The sequence below is a fragment of the Podarcis erhardii genome, assembly GCF_964252035.2.
Source record: "Podarcis erhardii genome assembly, chromosome: Z".
In the NCBI taxonomy this organism is placed as follows: domain Eukaryota; kingdom Metazoa; phylum Chordata; class Lepidosauria; order Squamata; family Lacertidae; genus Podarcis; species Podarcis erhardii.
This window is the reverse complement of record NC_138504.1, coordinates 40,935,073-40,954,340: the sequence shown is the minus strand read 5'-3', so window position 1 is coordinate 40,954,340 and position 19,268 is coordinate 40,935,073. Positions and strand designations below refer to the sequence as shown.

The window sequence follows — 19,268 nt, the reverse complement described above, 5'->3', positions numbered from 1 at the left end:
AATGGGACAAAGGGGGACAAAAGGGAGATGCACAGATGACTGAGAATACAGGGTTAAAATCAGTAACTTTATTCCTGTTTGGGAAGAGAAGTGAAAAAACAAAATGTAAAAAAACCCTCTGCTAACAAACAATTAAATTAATGTTCCTTTGTCCAACACTGCATTGCACTTTTAAGAAAATCTGGGCTCCTGAGAAACAGCCCCTCGTCCTGCATCTACATCCCCAGTTAACGTTTTATGAGACATTGCAGCATATCCAATGGCAGCGGAAATATAATGGTAGAGTTCTTCTCAGCAGCGATAGTGGTCAGAGTCTGTAGGTAGCGAAGCTGGAGGGCTGCAGGAGACTCTGTGATCACGATGGCGGCTTCCTTCAAGGCCAGGGAGGAGTTCCTTTCACCTTCTGCTGCAATCACCTAGAAGGGAAGAAATTCCAGGTAAGGAGTTTGGAGTTTTACATCAGGGTGGCCTTATGTAACAGCTGCACCCATTCCTAAGTAAGTCAGACCTAGTCATAGAGATACACAGGCTAGGAATGAACTCATTCAGTTGAATGACTCTCACTTTATTTCGTTAATGAAAGCTAAGTCTGTCAGACATCTATAAAGAAAGTTAGAAAGCAAATATGCGGAGGCAATGTTCTAAGGCTTATTAGGCAGATGTGGAGGTGCTGCTGTGATTAAGGACACTATAGTCAATCACTGTTGCTAGGCAATCACAAGGAATGGGAGACATTTCCTCTATCTTCCCCCCCTGAAAGGAATAATTATCTTCCCAGGAGTTGCTTACAGCAAAAAGTACAGGTACAGGGAAAAATAAATGACACCTTGTGCCTTTAATGGCTGTGGGACTAGGAAAAAATGTAACAGTATGGAAACAGACTTGTGGGAAATGGAGACTTGGAGGGCCATATTTGGCCTTAGGGCCTGAGGTTCCCCAACCCTAATTTAAAGTCATAGACCCCAGGTTAATAGCCCTACAATGCCAATGTTGGCCTTTACTGTACTTCCTACTACCCCTTTACTGTCTTCTGGGTGATGAACTTTCTGGAAAGTCACCAGCTAAACCAAATCTATAGAACTCCTGTACCTTTGCTCTTGCTTCACGGGTAGCTTCTGCTTCAGCGGCCATGGCTCTCTGGAGTTGGATGGGCAGCTTCACATCTTTGATCTCTACCCGCTCCACCTTTATGCCCCAGTCATCTGTGGCATCATCTAATGTGACCTGTTCATTAAATATATATAGATATGCAGGAATGCACTTGTCCATCAAGATATTATTATGCAAGAGGTCAGGCTGGTCCAATGGAAGTCACAGAAGCTGGGATAAAAACAGGGAACTATATTAACCCCACGGGTCAAATGGCTATCTTTTCCCCACTCCTCTTGGACTACAGTTATGTCAGGTGACCTTTTTGCCCTTCAAAATCCCCTTCTGAAGCTCTGTTTGGAGTAGCACTTTGAAAAGGCCCGCAAGAGCATAAGATGAATCTGCTACATCAGCCAGTTTTCCATCTTGTCCAGCATCCAGGCCAACTAGATGCAGTGGTGGAGCTTCCTGCTCTGGCACTGGGGTCGGAGAGCAGGTGAGAGCATGGCTGGCGCGTGTCCTGGGGGCGTGGCACGCCACCCACAGGGGCATGGTGCATGTCCAGGGGGCGTGGTGCACAGCCTGCAGGGGCATGGCACATGTCCTGGGGGCATGGCGTGGAGGGGCAGCTGTGATGGCACCCCACCGGGACCATGGTGCTGGTGGCGGTGCTCTGCCCCTGCCCCTGCCCCCCTCTTCCTCTGCCAGTGACTAGATGTCTTAGCCCACAAGCAGGACATGAGCACAACAGCACTCTGCCCACCTGCAATTCCCAGCATCTGGTATTCAGAGGCAGATTATCTCTGACAGTGGAGGTAGAACATAGCCATCAAGGCTAGCAGCCATTTATAGTTTTGTCCTCAATGAATTTGACTAATCCCTTTTCAAAACCATCCAAGTTGGTGGCCATCACTGCTTCCTGTGGGAGCAAGTTCCATAGTTTAACCATGTGGTGCATGAAGAAGTCCTTTCTCTTATCTGCCCTGCATCTTCCAACATTCAGCCTCATTAAGGTCAACTGCTGCTGAGTGCTTTAATTCCAAACACCAACAGAATGCTACTTATAGATTATATAGTTCCATCTCCAAGTAACGTATACCCTTCATACTATAGATAGACCAGTGCTTATAATCGTGCTTATAATCCAAAGACAGTTGTTGTTTATCAACAAGCAGTCATATTCCAGCATTTCATGCATCTGAAATTAATTAAAAAACATGCCGTGTTCTACATGCTTTCTGCTCGTCCCAACATATAAGTCAAAGCTTTTTGTGTTAGTCATATCCCCTCAGAACAGACTTTCAATTCCATACTCCAAGTGGGGACGTGATTCACCCCACAACTCAGCCGTTGCTGTCATACCTGCATGCTGTGGGCGATTTCCTCCCGGTCAGAGAGGATCTGAGAGAGGCTCTTGGTCCCAAGAACGTTCCTCAATGTGGTCTGAGCCAGGAGCCGAGTGGCTGAGTCCGCATAAGCAACATTTGTCACAGAGAGGATGGCGTTCTGAACTCGGTAGTAAACCACACCGTCCACAAGAACCGTCACCGAATCTTTGGTAAGAATCTAGGGTAGAAGCAGGAGCAGGAGGAGTTACAAAATAAAGCAATGAGTCAAAGCATGTTTCTAGTAGCAGCTGCTAAGAACATGTCAGGAGGAACCAACTGCAAGCAGATGAGTTATTAGACAATGATTCTATCTGGTATTCAAAAGAGATGAAAGAAGTCAAAGACCAGAAACACTTACTTCCTGGGGGGCTATATCAAATGACACAGTCCTCATGTCCACTGTGACAACATTGTCTATGCAAGGCAGGATTAAATAGATACCTGCAGGAAAAGAAATTATAACCACCACTGGAGACGTTGGTTTGCACAATTATAGTGAATTAATGCACTCTGTCCCCCTTGTTCAACAAACCTGCTAACTTCTTTTCCAGTTAGTAAAGTGACAGGGAAATGCATTGAAAACTGTCATGACCACACCATATATTAGTGCACAGCCAACCCTGAAGAATCCTGGGAGCTGTGGTTTACCCTCTGCAGAGCTGCAAACCCCAGCATCTTTAACAAACCACAGTTCCCAGGATTCCTTGGGGGAAGCCAGGTGCTTTAAATTAATTGTGTGGACCTGACCTGAATGAGATGGTCCTTGGAATCGTGGGTAGGCCAATGGCAAAGGTAAAGAGAGGAGAAACTTGCAGCAAAATCCTGTTGTATGCTAGAACATAATATAATACTCACCTGGGCCTTTTGCACCTTTTAGGATGTGTCCTAGTCTAAAGATGACAGCTCGCTGATATTCCATGACAATCTGAAATGGAGGGACAGCGGGGAGTCACATATAATATCCTAGAGAGTTTTTGCCACCCCACACGTTTCAGATTATACGTTCCCACCAGCGGCTGGAGAGCAAGAGGAGCCGGGGCAACCACAGAGCACATAAAACCTTTACCACCCCCCTGCTCTGCTTTTGCTGCTGCTCCCCCTTGAAAGGAAGGGAGAGATGCTGGAACATACAGCAGCTGCCCTTGACATCACACTTCTTGGTGGAGTGGGGATTTTTTTAAACAAACAGTGGGGTGTTGTGAATTATTTTGGGACTATGGAGGGCGCTGTTAGTCTTTTTATTTTTATGTATTAGTAAATGGGAATATTTCTTTATTGTTTACATACTGCTAACTTTTTCCTATTACTATTATGTGTGTATCTTGTTTTGTTTTGTTTTGTTTCCCTAATAAGTTGTATGAAACATTATTATGTTATATGATCGCCCCGCCCCTTTTCTATGGTGTAATGTATTTATGCATATACATTTATTCAGTGTAAGTTGCTTTGAGACCTTTTGAGTGATAAGTGATTAATAAAGAACATAATAATAATAATAATAATAATAATAATAATAATAATACTGTAATAATAATAATAATAATAATAATAATAATTTAATAAATGCAAATTGTGTTTGCAATGTCCATGCTTGCTGTTTACAGGGTAGAACAGCTGTCCCAGAAGTTTGAATAATGAAGCACGGTGACTTTTGGCAATGCTTGAAGCTGGGACATACAAGCAGTGGGGGCTGGTGCCAATTAAGACTGGTGGGACAGAATACAGGGAGCCCAACAGCAGGTAGCACCAGAACCAATGACAGGTGGAGCCATTCTACCTTCTTCTGAATTCTGGAAGGGCAATACTGAGATTGGAGAGGAGTAAATTGGCAGACAGTGCCCCGCCCCAGTAGAAATACAGTGGTACCTTGGTTTGCAACCATTTTGGATTACAACCACATCAAACCTGGAAGTGTGTGTCCCCTTTTTTGGATTACCACCCTTTTGGGGGGGGGATTTCAACCCTTTTTTTTCTCGGAGGCCCCATTGGCGAAAGCACGCCTTGGGTTACAACCTGTTTTGGTTTACAACGGACCTCCGGAATGGATTATGGTTGTAAACCAAGGTACCACTGTAAAGAAGAAGACAGGCAGGTGGGGGGGGCAGCTGAGGACAGACTGAGGTCGGTGGAGCAGTACCCCACTTGCCCTAATGGACCATTTAACCCCTGTCAACCATAATAGCAGCGTAAAATCTCAGAAGCAATTGCTTCCCAATGAACTCTCTTCTTCTTCTTTACCTCAAAGCAGAGAAATGCAGACAAAGGGAAGGTCAGAAGGAAGAGCAAGAACGAAAAGCAGACCAGGATCCAGCCACATGCCCCAAGGTATCCGCTGGAGTTCTCTAGAGGCGAGGAGAGACACACATTTGGAACGTGTATATAGTTATGTTATTTCTGTTTGTTAAAAAAGAAAAGCAAAAAAAAAAAAAAAAAAAAAGCCGGAAGGGGAAAAAACAATGGTTGTGATCACTACAAAAATAAAACATTTGCCTGGGAAAACTTTTGGACTTCCAGATATTATTATTACTGATTATCCTCCCTGCACCAAAGGACCCAGTGTGGGTTACTACAGTTAAATCAGAATATTTAAAAAATAAATAAAAATTAAAGCACCTTACAGAAATAAGGTGGGTCCTAAAAAACTGTTGTCAGATTCCAACTCCTACCACCACAGGGAGGCTCCACACGCTGCAGGATGAAAGCAAACGCCCTTCCACGTTGCCTGTCCCTTAGTAAGGCAGACTGCTCTTTTACAAGGCAGTTCCATTTAGCCACCATAGCTATTTACTCATTTTTAAAGCGTTGGCTTCCACCTTCATAAATCTGCCTCACCGTTAAACCTGGCGTTCTCCCGGGCGCTCATCCCCTTAACCTCCACCAGGACACCGACCGACTTGCCCAGCTTGGCGATTTGCTGCAGCCCCGGAGCAACAGCAGCTCCGGATCAGAGCCTAGCTTGCTCAGGGGTCGACGGCGGTTGCTCCACCAACGCTCGATCTGCCTCTGTTTCTTCCGACCAGCCCGACGGCCCGTGACGACCCCCGACGGCTCCTCCTGGGTCCGCACTACACGTTGTCCCCTTGGCAGAGGGAACGCGCGACAGTCCTGCTTTGCGTTCCCATTAAAACCCCATATTACAAAGCGTATAGAGGACGCGGCTCTCGGAGCGCGCACTGAGCGCTTTGCCCCATGGAATCCACTGGGGAAGGAAGGCCAGTCATTCAGCCGCCTAGGGTGCAAACCTCAGAGGGGGCACAGTTTTATACATATGAGTTTTTGTTATATCTTATAAATTTCTGCCAACGTTTTTCTTTTTAGCTTTTGAAGAATTTCATCATATCTACCAGTCTGTTTTTGGAAACTGAAGTTAGCAAAGCGGGTCGGGGAGGGAGCGGGCAGGCGCAAGTACTTAGCTTTGCCTAGGGCGCAAAATTAGTCTAGCGCCGGCGCGGCTGAGAACTTGCTTAACACGGGCTGGATCGCTCAGGTTTGCTTACTTGGGAGTGCAGCCCCTCTTGGGGCTTCCTTACTTCCTAGTAAACGTGCACAGGACTGGGCTGTAACAACGACAGCTACAGCTTCTGGTTGGCCACTGTGGGGACAGGATGCTGGGCCTTTGGCCTAATCCAGTGGACTCTTCTTATGTCGCTGTTTTAACAAGGCAATCCTATGCATTCTACTCGGAAGTAAAAGCCTCATCGAGTTTAATGGGGTTTAGGCAAAGGTACAAGACTTCAATCTCTTCATCCCCGCCTGCAGTGCTAATATTTTGGAAAAATAGGTGCCGGAACTCATCATGAATGGCAATTGCACCCACCTGAGAGGTGCCGGAACTGAGTTCCTGTGAGTTCCCTCTTTAAAAAAAGCTCCTGCCCGCCTGCCCCCCCATCAGAGCAGCCAGTTTAAACTGCTTAGAGCATGGTTAGGCAAACTAAGGCCCGGGGGCCAGATCTGGCCCAATTGCCTTCTAAATCCGGCCCATGGACAATACGGGAATCAGCGTGTTTTTACATGAGTAGAATGTGTGCTTTTATTTAAAATGCACCTCCGGGTTATTTGTGGGGCATAGGAATTCGTTCATTCTTTTTTTCAAAATATAGTCCGGCCCCCCACAAGGTCTGAGGGACAGTGGACCGGCCCCCCGCTGAAAAAGTTTGCTGACCCCTGGCTTAGAGCACTGGTTCTCAGTGCTTGTGGCAGGAGAGGGAGACCAGGAGAGGGTGGGAAGATTCATGGACAAACATTTTAACATTTCACTGTAGTGTAGTATTGTATCAAAATGTTTATCTTATTTGCAGAATATGGATAAATGTCCTTTCAAAATGAGAGCAAGAGCATCAGGCGATACCGAGGACAATCCTAGTTGTGATCCACAATCACTCTTTGAACACAGTGGAGAAGACTTGCTTAATTTGAAACCAGTGAGATTACCCAGCATAATAATCTCACTCCTCTCATTGAGTTTGTATATATATTTAAGGTGCTTATATAAAAAGATCATTTATCATTATAGTTTGGGAGTGACTCATGTTCTTTTGTAGCTACGGTACATTGTGGCTTCCACTTTCTGGATGTCCTGTGATCATGTTATTTTTTTTTTTTTTTTTTGTACCCCTGCCCGTACGGGCCAGTCTTGACAGACTCTGGGGTTGTGCGCCCATCTCACTTAAGAGGCCAGGGGCCAGCGCTGTCCGGAGACACTTCCGGGTCAGAGCCGCACACGGAAACGCCGTTTACCTTCCCGCTGGTAAGCGGTCCCTATTTATCTACTTGCACCCGGAGGTGCTTTCGAACTGCTAGGTTGGCAGGCGCTGGGACCGAGCAGCGGGAGCGCACCCCGCCGCAGGGATTCGAACCGCCGACCTTTCGATCGGCAAGTCCTAGGCGCTGAGGCTTTAACCCACAGCACCACCTGCGTCCCTGTGATCATGTTATAAAGTAGTTGTGTTGTAGATTGTAAATCAAGCAGTGCTGGGAGTTGTTTCTTTTTATTTCTCCAAGTATTTCTTATCAGTCAAAAATCCGGTGTGGTGTGTGAGCAAATTTTTATTCTGAAGGTGTTGCCTGGAGAAAAAAGTGTGAGAAGCACTGGCTTAGATGGTAGTTTACGTTGCTGCTGCTACTGTGCAGTATATAAACCTTGTTATATAAAACTAAATAAACCAAGAGCGCTTTAAAGACTAACAAATTTATTGTGGGATAAGCTTTGGTGGGCTGGATTCTAGTCATCAAAAAGTATCGTGTTGTTATTATCAGTCATATTATGATCAGTTAAATTTGTATCCGGCCCTTTCTCTTTAAAGCAGCCTAGGACAGCAAACATCAAAATGCTAGAACAATGCAATTTAAAGCGAAATAAAAACGTATTTTAAACATTTTATAACAATGGAAAACTATTTTTTAAAAAACCACTTAGGACATCTAAAAACATCTAGAAGCAATAACCTGCCCTCACAGTTATTAATTTCATGTTTGCTGTGGCCAATATCCAACAGTCACCAAATGCCTGGGTAAACAGGAATGTTTTAAAATTCCTCCTCCTAGCCAATAATGCACCTCACCAGGGAGGGCATTGCACAATGGGAAACCACCACTGAGAAGGCCCTATAGCAAGTCAACACTAGTGATCAGGGGTTACTTTGACCCCCCCACTGTACTTCTCTGTACAGGGTCAGGCCATTTCCCAACAAATGCAGTACTGATGGAGATACCAGGGATTGAACCTGGGGCTATAAGAATACACTGCAGATGCTCTACCACTGATGTAGCTCACTTTCCCTTCCATATAGAAACTTAGGGAGCTATCTTATACCAAGTCAGACTAGTGGTCCATCTAGCTTAGCATTGCCTACACTGGCTGGCAGTGGCTTTCTGGGGTTTCTGACATGTTTCAGTCCTACCCAGAGAGGCCAGGCGTTGAACATTGGACCTCCTGCATGCAAGGCAGAAGCTCTGCCACCAAGCAAATAACCCCTTCTCTATCAAGCAGGGTGTGAATGCCACAACACTCCTATGTTTGTCACCAGCATCTGACATACTGATCTGATATACTGCTGCCGAACATGGAGGTTCCACTTGTCCTGATTTAGAACTATTAATCTGACCTCTTCTCTTTTCAATTAATTTGTCTAATCCTTTTAAAAAATGAAAAACGTTGTCTAAGCTATTAACAACCAGCAGTTTTTCCATCAAGTAATTCTCATTAGAATCCAGTGGGCCACTATGAGAATGGGATGCTGGATTAGACCTCTGCCTGCATCCAGCAGGGCTCTTCTTTCCAACTCTCCCCAGAAGGTGGCAGTGCAGGACTATGTTTTAAGAGGATAAGTGTAAGGAAAAGGCACATGATGCTTCCTGACTTCCAGTTGTCTTGCTGGCTGTGCAATTGCACTAAGGCAGAAGTGTGGGGACCAGCAATGTATAGGCAACCCTACATTGTGGGGGGACGGGGACGGACGGACGAGATGACCCTTAAGGCCATTTCCAACTCCACAATTCTATGATACTTTTGCTTAGGAGAGGAAAGGGGGAATTCTTTAAAGGGTGGGTCTAGCCTCCTTAGTTCTTATCTTGGGGGTCTCAGGTTTTGTAACCAATGTTAGTCCCACTCAAAGAAGACCCAGCAGCAAGGATTACACCCAGCAGCCAGGCTCCCTAGTCACTTAAACTGGGTCTTCCCAGTGGCTCCCAGAATTAGCATGCATTTATATATGCATTTTAATAAAATTCACATTTCAGAACATAAGAAGAGTCCTGCTGGATCAGGCAAGTGGCCCATCTAGTCCAGCATCCTGTGACCACCTAGATACCTGCGGAAAGCCCACAAGCAGGACCCAAACCGAAGCAGCACTCTTTCCTCCTGCAGTTTCCAGCAGCTGGTATAATAATAATAATAATTTATTATTTATACCCCACCCATCTGGCTGGGTTTCCCCAGCAACTCTGGGTGGCTTCCAACAGAACACAAAAATACAATAACCTATTAAACATTAAAAGCTTCCCTAAACAGGGCTGCCTTCAGATGTCTTCTAAAAGTTTGGTAGTTATTTTTCTCTTTGACATCTGGTGGGAGGGCATTCCACAGGGCGGGTGCCATTACCGAGAAGGCCCTCTGCCTGATTACCTGTAACTTGGCTTCTCGCAGCGAGGGAACCACCAGAAGGCCCTCGGCGCTGGATCTCAGTGTCTGGGCAGAACAATGGGGGTGGAGACGCTCCTTCAGGTATACTGGACCGAGGCCGTTTAGGGCTTTAAAGGTCAGCACCAACACTTTGAATTGTGCTCGGAAACATACTGGGAGCCAATGTAGGTCTTTCAAGACCGGTGTTACATGGTCTCGGCGGCCGCTCCCAGTCACCAGTCTAGCTGCCGCATTCTGGATTAGTTGTAGTTTCCGGGTCACCTTCAAAGGTAGCCCCACATAGAGCGCACTGCAGTAGTCCAAGCAAAAGATAACTAGAGCATGCACCACTCTGGTGAGACAGTCTGTAGGCAAGTAGGGTCTCAGCCTGCGTACCAGATGGAGCTGATAAACAGCTGCCCTGGACACAGAATTGACCTGCACCTCCATGGACAGCTGCAAGTCCAGAATGATTCCCAGGCTGCGAACCTGGTCCTTCAGGGGAATAGTTACCTCATTCAGGACCAGGGAGTCCTCCACACCCGCCCGCCTCCTGTCCCCCAAAAACAGTACTTCTGTCTTGTCAGGATTCAACCTGCCTCTGACCATGGCAGCAGAGCATATGGCTAGTAGCCATAGCCTTATCCTTGGTGCAATTTAAAAATCCATCCAAATTGGTGGCCAGCACTGCCTCTTGTGGGAGCAGATTTCATAACTGAATTCTTTGATGTGTGAAGGGTGGCTTTCTTTTATCTGTCCTGAATCTTACAACATTCAGTTTCATGAGAGGCCTCCAAGTTTTAGGGCCTAGGGGCTTTTTCCCCCCAAAGCAGACAGAAGGAGACTGACAGATGAGCAGATTGTTTGAACAATGCAACAATAAAACAACACAATCCTAAAAGGCCTTAACCAAATAAATACTCGCTGAAGCAAAACAGACCTAAGAACCTGCTTCAAAGTGGGCAATAGAAGAGAGCAAAGCCTTTCTTTTGGGGAGCTCCACAATAAAAAAAAGACCCTCTCCCTTATGCCCACCAAACAAATTTGATCACTGTATGGGACAGCTGCATATTCCTGCATTGTGGCAATGTGGGCAATTCAGAGGGTTAAGTAAGTTTTACCCAAAGCAGGTTTGAAGAGAAATGGCATGTCAGCAGAAGATGAAAATAACCACCATTAATTTTGTAGCAATTATTATTATTATTATTATTATTATTATTATTATTATTATTATTATTATTAATTTATACCCCGCCCATCTGGATGGGTTTCCCCAGCCACTCTGGGCGGCTTCCAACAAAACACTAAAATACAATAACCTATTAAACATTAAAAGCATCTCTAAACAGGGCTGCCTTCAGATGTCTTCTTTTGTTTGGTAGTTATTTTTCTCTTTGACATCTGGTGGGAGGGCGTTCCACAGGGCGGGAGACTACAAAACTACAAAACAAGACTACAAAACTCATTATACACTGTGTACAAAGTTTATTTGGAGAAAATGACGATCATAACAAAGCACAAATGATACCTGAAAAGTGAGCAGATATTCCAAGGAAATCCATCTAGGCCAGGAAAAAGGAAAGCGATTAAATTTATACGGTAAACTATTCAGAGGCACCAAGCAAAATGGGGTACTGAGCCAAAGAGTTAATCTCTAATTAAATGACTCTCTGGTTTCATGATAAGAACATCCGCCCTAGAGATTTTTATTGTTCCATGATCATCCATGTCATGACTCTAAACAGAAATGTAGATTTTGGGGGAAAGCAGCCTCACCTTATGAGCATGTTTGGCAAGAAAACTCTGATAATGTATGAAGGTGGCATCTCCAGGGAATGAGGTCAGATGAGCCCTCAGGCAACATAACTCTTCTAAGACTGTTCCAGCACTACTGAAGCCCTGAAGGTACATAGCTCTTAATAAAGAGTTCATAGTCACCTTTCTGGCAAGAGCAGATATATCCCTGAGAGTTCATTTAGGAAACACATCTTACGCATTCTCAGATGTGAGCACTGTTGCTTATTCAGGCTCAAAACCACAAAACTCATAATGCAGTGTGACTGTGTGTGTGTGTGTGTGTGTGTAGTATGTTTATATGAAAACATCCAAGATTTGTTTGTTTAAGTGAAACCAACAGCAGCCCTACCAGAATAAATCATAAGCAGGTGTTCCATGAAAAACTATTAATCTAGATCAGCAGAATGGACAATCCCTTTGGGGGGCGTTTCCAGTATGCCTAATGTTTATTTTGGAGAGGGAAGCCCATATTTGGGGCACCTGAATGCACTTAAAGGGATATCTATTTTGAGTTTGAATTGGATCATTCACTGATAACTGCCTGCAGTCAACGCAGCTGTAGACCAGAACGTCACTTTCTGATGAAGTCCAAAGAGCATTAGATTTGAGTCTAGCAACCTTATTCTTGTGTACTATGCAGTGAACCAAACTTGCAAATAGGCTGAAGGTGGTTAAGAATGATATATAGCCTGATACGTGAAGTACCAACTTTAGATAGCTCATCAAGGTCACAGCTACATTACACTAGAGATTCCTCTTTTCCTTCTGATAAGAATGACTAATTAGCAACATATTCCCATGAATACTGTGTTCTATGAGCTGTTACAGCGGGCAAGGTTCCCTGGGAAGGGGAATTGTTGAACCGCTCTGAGCATAGGAGCCAATTCCTAGGGGCTGAGGTCCCTTTGGGCCACCCCAATAACATATTTGAGGGGGACAGCCCACCCACTCCCAAAGGTGATGGGCATTGGTGCACATGTGTGATTGATTATGTGAGGCAGAACTTACCTGCCCCCCCTATTTTGTTCAAGTTGGCACCCCTGACTCTGAGAATTGTAGTTCTTTGTGAGGAAAGGGGCCTCCTAACAGCTCTCAACACCCTTGGCAAAGCTCCCAGAATTCTTCAGAAGACTGTTTAAGTAGCATCGTAGTGCTTTAAATGTATGGTGTGAACGGTGCCATAATATGCAAGACCTTGTATGCTCTCAAGACCGATCTGAAATAGAGATGCAGGCCAAATCAGCCACTGGCATGAGACCCTAAGAACTGCATTGGGGATAATTTTGTAAGCTGTTTCCCAGCCACAATTCTCACCTCAGGAGACACTGATGTCCAGCACAAACATGCCTGCCACACACCGCTTTCTGCCACTGTAGAACAAGGCTCAGCATTGAAAGCCAGCCAGCCATTCATAATGAAGTTTTCAGCTGGTAAATTCCAATACCCCAGCAAAGTCAACATTCAACCTTGTTGCTTGGGAGCGAGATCCATGAGGGGGGCGTGGTTGGTAGCATAAATAGAACAATGTCCTCACTACTCTTTTCCTTTTTCTCACTGATTATTGGCAGTGACCAGAAGAGCTATTATTATTATTATTATCAAGATTATTATTAATTCTATGCAGCCTAATATTTTAAAGAAAAACATCTCAACGCAGTTTACAACACATCAAAACATCAAAAAAACCAATCCGGAGTAAAACATTGCTGAAGGAAGTCAGATACATTCACAGCAACATAAATAACAGGAAACAAAAGTATTATCTTAAAGATTTCAAAACAAAACATTACAAAGGAGGTTGACTGCAGAATGCACATTTAATGCAACAAAGTTGATAAAAACAAATTTATCTTAAACATTTCAAAAGAAAGCATTACTTAAAAATGTCAGATATAATGCACATTTAAAACACCACAATTAGCAAAAGAATAAATAATGAATTATCGTAAACATAGAACGTATCTACTGCTGTTGCTGCAATCCTTCCAATGGTGATTCATGGTGGGTGGCAGCTGCAGAAGCACAGGCTCAAAGACCTGGGTCTGCACTAAGAGAAAGACCAGATGGCCTCTGGCCTCTTCAGCAGGCTGTGTTTTGTAGCTGGAGTCCGTCAGGGCCCTTTCCTCCCAGGCTAGGTAATAAAAAGATCTCCAGGACAGGGTGCAGGCAGAGCTCACAGCGAAGATGCGATCATGCCGTTTTTTTAAAAAGCATTGACTGTCCTGTTCCTATCCCCACCTCAAAAGCAGCAACATTAACTACCATATCTTGCTTGTGGGTCAAGGGGTGTGATGGGCTTATTCAGGCAGTAAGTTCCTGTATCAGAGACCTCAAAGGGGACCAATAGAGAAACAGAGTGAACAGTAGAGGCTGGCCTCTTTGAGCACATGCGGGTCCCGTCCCACCAATTTCTCTCCTCCCAACTTGCCTCTCTACTTACAACAGGTCCAGGTATGACCCTGGCTGTCAGCTTCCTTCTCTGTCTCAGTGTTGCCGATTCATCAGCAATGAAGAGGAGGATCAGGACAAAACTCACCGTGCATTCAGACATGGGTAATATTGTGCTGATTTTCCTGATTATAATGCTCATGCTTCTGTTTCATTTAATAATGTTCCTTTTATACTGCAGTACCTGTTGCATTAAATGGGACGCGGGTGGCGCTGTGGGTTAAACCACAGAGCCTAGGGCTTGCCGATCAGAAGGTCAGTGGTTCGAATCCCGACGGGGTGAACTCCCGTTGCTCGGTCCCTGCTTCTGCCAACCTAGTAGTTCGAAAGCACAAAGTGTAAGTAGATAAATAGGTACCGCTCCGGCAGGAAGGTAAACGGTGTTTCCGTGTGCTGCTCTGGTTCACCAGAAGCGGCTTAGTCATGCTGGCCACATGACCCGGAAGCTGTACGCCGGCTCCCTCGGTCAGTAAAGTGAGATGAGTGCTGCAACCCCAGAGTTGGCCACAACTGGCCCTAATGGTCAGGGGTCCCTTTACCTTTTTACCTGTTGCATTATGGAACTGTGGCTTTTTGACTGATATACCTGCATGTTGTGTTAAACGCCAGTGTGTGTGGTTTGAAACAACAACAAACTTCACTGGAAAATGTTGCCGATCTGCCATCCTTTTCACACCTGTGATTCTGTTCCATGAAAACAGCAGGGAAGAACTGCATGCGAATTTACCCCCCCCCCCCCCAATTCCATGACTTTACCACTGCGATATTCTGGGTTATTAGGGTTGCCAGCTTATTTTTTTGGGGGGGGGGAAGCCACCATCATTAAAATGAGTGCTAAACTTCCACTAGATTTCATTAGATTTCCGAAGAGGGCATTTAACTGTGTGAAAGTTCAGATATAATGCAGAAAGTAACAGTTAGGGGGAACATCAGGGAAATGAAATAAACTGCTGCCTAGAATTAGCCAGCTCCATCCATCATTGCCTCTGATGGGCTCCCTGCCTTCTGCCCATCAATCCAGTGGGCATAAGCTGCCTCAGTGAATTATGCAGTGGGAGAAGCACTTTCCATTATGCCTTTGGCACACCTTCATAGGGGCTAGGACAGGTGCTAAGGTAAAGGTAAAGGGACCACTGACCATTAGGTCCAGTCATGGCTGAATCTGGAGTTGCAGCGCTCATCTTGCTTTATTGGCCGAGGGAGCCGGTGTACAGCTTCCAGGTCATGTGGCCAGCATGACTAAGCAGAGCATGACTAAGCATGACTAACCAGAGCAGTGCACGGAAACGCTGTTTATCTTCCTGCAGGAGCGGTACCTATTTATCTACTTGCACTTCAGTGTGCTTTCAAACTGCTAGGTTGGCAGGAGCAGGGACCAAGCAATGGGAGCTCACCCCGTCGCGGGGATTCGAACCGCCAACCTTCTGATCGGCAAGTCCTAGGCTCTGTGGTTTAACCCACAGCGCCACCCACGTCCCTAGGACAGGTGGTACATGCAACCAAAACAAATGACTGTTCTCTTTTACACACACACACACTCCCCTCCATCCTGCTGACTCTCCCTCTCTCATAACACTAGAGCTGTGGTCACCCAATGAAGCTGAATATTGAGTGATTCAGGATAGACAAGAGAAAGAGCACTTCACACAGATCAGTCAATCTATTGAATTCCTTCCCACTAGATGTAGTGATGGTAACCATTTGGATGGTTAAAAGACAGTAGACAACAAATCCATGGAGGCTTTCAGTGGCTATCAGCAGGGACATCTGGCTGGCCACTGTGAGAGCAAGATGCCTGGAACAGATGGGCCACTGGCTTGGCCAAGGAGACTGTTTTTACAAATTTTAAACTGCAAGTTTCTCTGGGCAGGGACCTGTATGGTGCTGTATGACTAATGCAGAGTAATGCTCTGGTCTGGAGTAACCCTTGCCGTGGGGACAGTGGGTAAAAACATGGAATGCAACGGCAGATTAAATAAAGATATTTATTTATTAAAATAACAATACAGTAATCATGTGAAAGAATATATGTTTTAGACTTATATTTTGATAGGGAGAGGGAGGTTAAAAAAGAGAGAGAGAAAGAAAGCATTTTCACAAACAATATTAACTGCACTTCTGGTGGATGGGTGTTCAGCATAAATTGCGTTTTCGTTTCTTCCGAGGGAGGGGCAAGTCCATCACTTGCCTCTGCTTGGTCCACACTGGGGATTGGTTGCCTGTGGCCATCCAGTCGTTGCTGGGCTGCAGCCCCTATCATCCCTGACTACTGTCAAAGTGAAAGGGGCTGATGGGACTTGGAGTCCAGCAACGTCTGGAAGGATGTAGGTTCCCCATCCCTGGGCTACACTTTGCAGTGTAGCTGCAAAGCGTAGTTGGTTTCAAATGATGCCCTGCACCAGAAACTCCCTGCATGTAGAAAACCAGGACAACAAGGACAAAAGCCTTCCCATGCTAGATTTCTGCATGCAGGGAGCATTTAGCATGGAGAAGTGTGAAAGGCACCTGGAACCTGAAGTGGCATGGTCCATTCTGTTACATGTAGAGACCAGGCTCTGACCAAAGATGCTAGGGAGTTATTTCCCCGAATTCCTGCCTCGCTGGGCTTCCTTTAACTCACCACTAGTTCCAGTCACAGCAGTGTTTGCTTTTAACAACACGTGAAAAGCAACAATCTGGACCACCAATTCATCTGCAGCCACAAGTAAGGATGGCAAATGCTATTGTTCCCCTGTTCCTTTTCCCTTTGGGGTAGGTGGGTGTTTGTTTACCGGCACAGCAGTGAGTATGCCCTGCCTTTCGCAGCCAGAACTGATCAGGGTTTCTAAGCCTCACATATCTTTCCTCTTTGTAATTAAGTGTCTGAAGCAGCCACTCCAGCTAAAATCAGTGTAAGATGGGGGGTGAAGAGGCCCAGGGGCAAAAGCTCTTGAGACTTTGCATAGCAACAATGGCATTTGATCACATGTCCACATTTGAGATGCCAGCCACATCTTGCTGCAATGCTCCTGTGCTTTTCAGCTCCCATGGAGCCTTCCGTTACCATGCTGGGATACAGCGTCAGGTAATGAATTCCTGTCTCTATAAATGTTAAAGGCAGAGGCAAGGTGGGGGTGGACCGCTCTCACCACTTATTTGAATTATTATACAAGTAATAAAGACCACAATAGCCATCCCTTCTCACAGGTTTTTCTGTTATTGAAAGCTCACACACCATGCTAATACTATAATATTGTAGCTAACCTCAGTGCTGTCTGTTAGAAATTAAATCTACTATTCTGATTCACACTGGATACAAAACTTACGATGCAAATATACCAGGAAACCTTCAGTCCTGGCTTTTAGCAAAAAAAGCTGAGATTTAACAACAACAACAACAATAGAATCATGTGGAAAGGAAAATTCCTTCACATTAAAGGGGGGGGGGAGGGAAAAGTTCTTCACATTAATCTTCTGGAAAAATTAAATGAAAAATATAGTAAGTATTCTAAAATGCTGAGAGACTCCATTTACAGGTTCTCCTGGCTGTAGAATGTCAAACTTTCTGTTGATCACATTCTTAAAAGCAGAACCAAATAAATAGGCGGAAATCTATTTTTTAAGAAAGTGTTGAAAAAATAGGTGTCGTTTTATAAAGTACAAAAGGTATTGGGGAAGTGTTTGTAACTGTGTTTGTAATTGTGTTAGGTTAGAAAAACATACCTATAAAAAGGAATCGGAACATCATTAGGCTACAAGCATATTGTCTCCTTAACTCCAGCGTGCTAATTCTTTCCCTTTGGTTGGAGCAAAACAGCAGCGGAAAGTTCCACTGCTGGCTCTCTGACAAGAAAGAAGTTTCCCAGGAGCGAGGAGGAAAACATTATTATTTTAAGGCAACCCCCCTGCTCCATATGGTAGCTGAGAACCTCTTAAACCCTCCTCTCTAATTTTCTGGGAGATGCAAGCCCTCCAAACCTCTCTCATCAATAAGAAGGGGTGGCAGAGCAGGGAACAATGAATTTTCGGAAGTGGCCACCTACGTTGAAAGCAGAAATTTGTTGGGATGAAACACAAAAAGGATCTGAGCTTATGAGAGCCACAAGAAACAGACACGAAGGTCACACTGAAATCATCACCCCTCTCCTCCACAATGCCTCACGCTTTTCAATACACCTGGCTTCCCATCAGCACCCTCAGCTCCTCCTTCCCACAATGCCTTGCAGCATATCTATGGGCAGCGGGAATACAATGGTGGAGTTCTTCTCGGCGGCGATCGTGGTCAGGGTCTGCAGGTAGCGGAGCTGGAGAGCTGCGGGAGACTCTGTGATGACAATGGAGGCTTCCTTGAGGGCTCTGGAGGCATTCATCTCGCCCTCTGCTGCGATGACCTGGAAGGGAGAGAGGTCCAGCAAGATGTTTTGAACACAGAGAAAACTGCATAAGGTTCAGAAAGTGTGGTGTAGTGGTTAGAGTGTCAGACCAGGACCTGGGTGCAGCTGTGAAGCCCACTGGGTGACCCTGGGCAAGTCAGTGTCTCAGCCTCTTACGTTACAGGGCTGTTGTGAGGATAAAATGAGGACAGGAAGAACAAAGAACAAACCACCTTGAGCTCCTTGCAATGGAGGCACATCCACTGGGCAAATGGGACACTGCCCCAACACCTGCCCTTGGCTAGCTCCCTGCCACCTGCCTTCTTACAACCAGTCCAGATGGTGGCCCTGGCTGCTAGTTTCCTCCTCCTTAGTCTCAGTATCCAACATTAGTCCTACACAGAGTAGACCCACTGAAATTGATAGCCACAAGTAATTTAGGTGCGCTGACTTCCAATGATTCTACTTTGAGCAGGACTTCATTGGGTAAAACTCCATGTCTGCTCAGACGTCAGTCCTGCTGAATTCTGTGGGGCTTACTCTCAGGTGTGTGGGTTTAGGAATGCAGTCTTAAGTCAATTAAAACAATTTAGTATGCACATGACAAAACACAACCATTCTAAAGGGGAAATGGCTTTATCCTACAATAGGGAATTCACCTCTTTCTCAAATTTTGCAACTACCGGTATTTAGATAGATAGATAGATAGATAGATAGATAGATAGATAGATAGATAGATGATAGATAGATATAGATATATATTAAAACATTTTTTGGGGAGAATCTGTCACCTAATCAAACAAGAATGTTTTGATTAATTAAATGAGTCAGGTAAATGTTGCAGCTCTAGGTTGCATACACACCACACATTTAAAGCACGTGATTTCTTCCCAAAGAATACTGGAAACTGTAGTTTCCCCCTCACAGAACTACAATTTCCAGCATCCTTAACAAAGTACAGTTCCCAGGATTCTTTGGGGAGGGAGGAATGTGTTTTTAATGTACTCAACATCGATGGTGTGGACCCAGCCTTAGTAAAATAAAAATAAATAAATTGTAGGCTAGAGGATTTGT

At 45.0% G+C, this 19,268-nt stretch overlaps 1 protein-coding gene and 1 long non-coding RNA gene across 5 annotated transcripts in view; one reads left to right on the top strand and one right to left on the bottom strand.

The window, feature by feature from the left end:
* Positions 1-53: 53 nt before the first annotated feature.
* Positions 54-19,268, bottom strand: part of LOC309333827 (stomatin-like) — a 45,018-nt gene continuing 25,803 nt past the window's right edge. Inside the window, exons 1-7 of one of the 3 annotated variants that reach the window (XM_081847798.1) lie at positions 5,310-5,486; positions 4,716-4,819; positions 3,333-3,402; positions 2,836-2,918; positions 2,452-2,655; positions 1,090-1,224; positions 54-416 (exon numbers count right to left, since the gene is read on the bottom strand). In XM_081847798.1, the coding sequence (XP_081703924.1) occupies positions 228-416; positions 1,090-1,224; positions 2,452-2,655; positions 2,836-2,918; positions 3,333-3,402; positions 4,716-4,819; positions 5,310-5,340 (816 nt within the window). In that variant the 5' untranslated portion in view covers positions 5,341-5,486 and the 3' untranslated portion in view covers positions 54-227. Of the gene's footprint in view, positions 417-1,089; positions 1,225-2,451; positions 2,656-2,835; positions 2,919-3,332; positions 3,403-4,715; positions 4,820-5,309; positions 5,487-15,813; positions 18,213-19,268 lie in introns of those variants that run through there. The other 2 variants (XM_081847797.1, XM_081847796.1) reach the window with 2 other exon arrangements.
* On the top strand, positions 2,536-15,846 carry LOC309333865. 2 transcript variants are annotated; one of them, XR_014152725.1, is made up of 4 exons: positions 2,536-2,647; positions 4,723-4,825; positions 13,840-13,947; positions 15,525-15,846. It is a non-coding gene; the product is annotated as an uncharacterized lncRNA (long non-coding RNA). The 2 variants fall into 2 exon arrangements; XR_014152726.1 differs by lacking the exon at positions 2,536-2,647 and adding an exon at positions 4,128-4,239.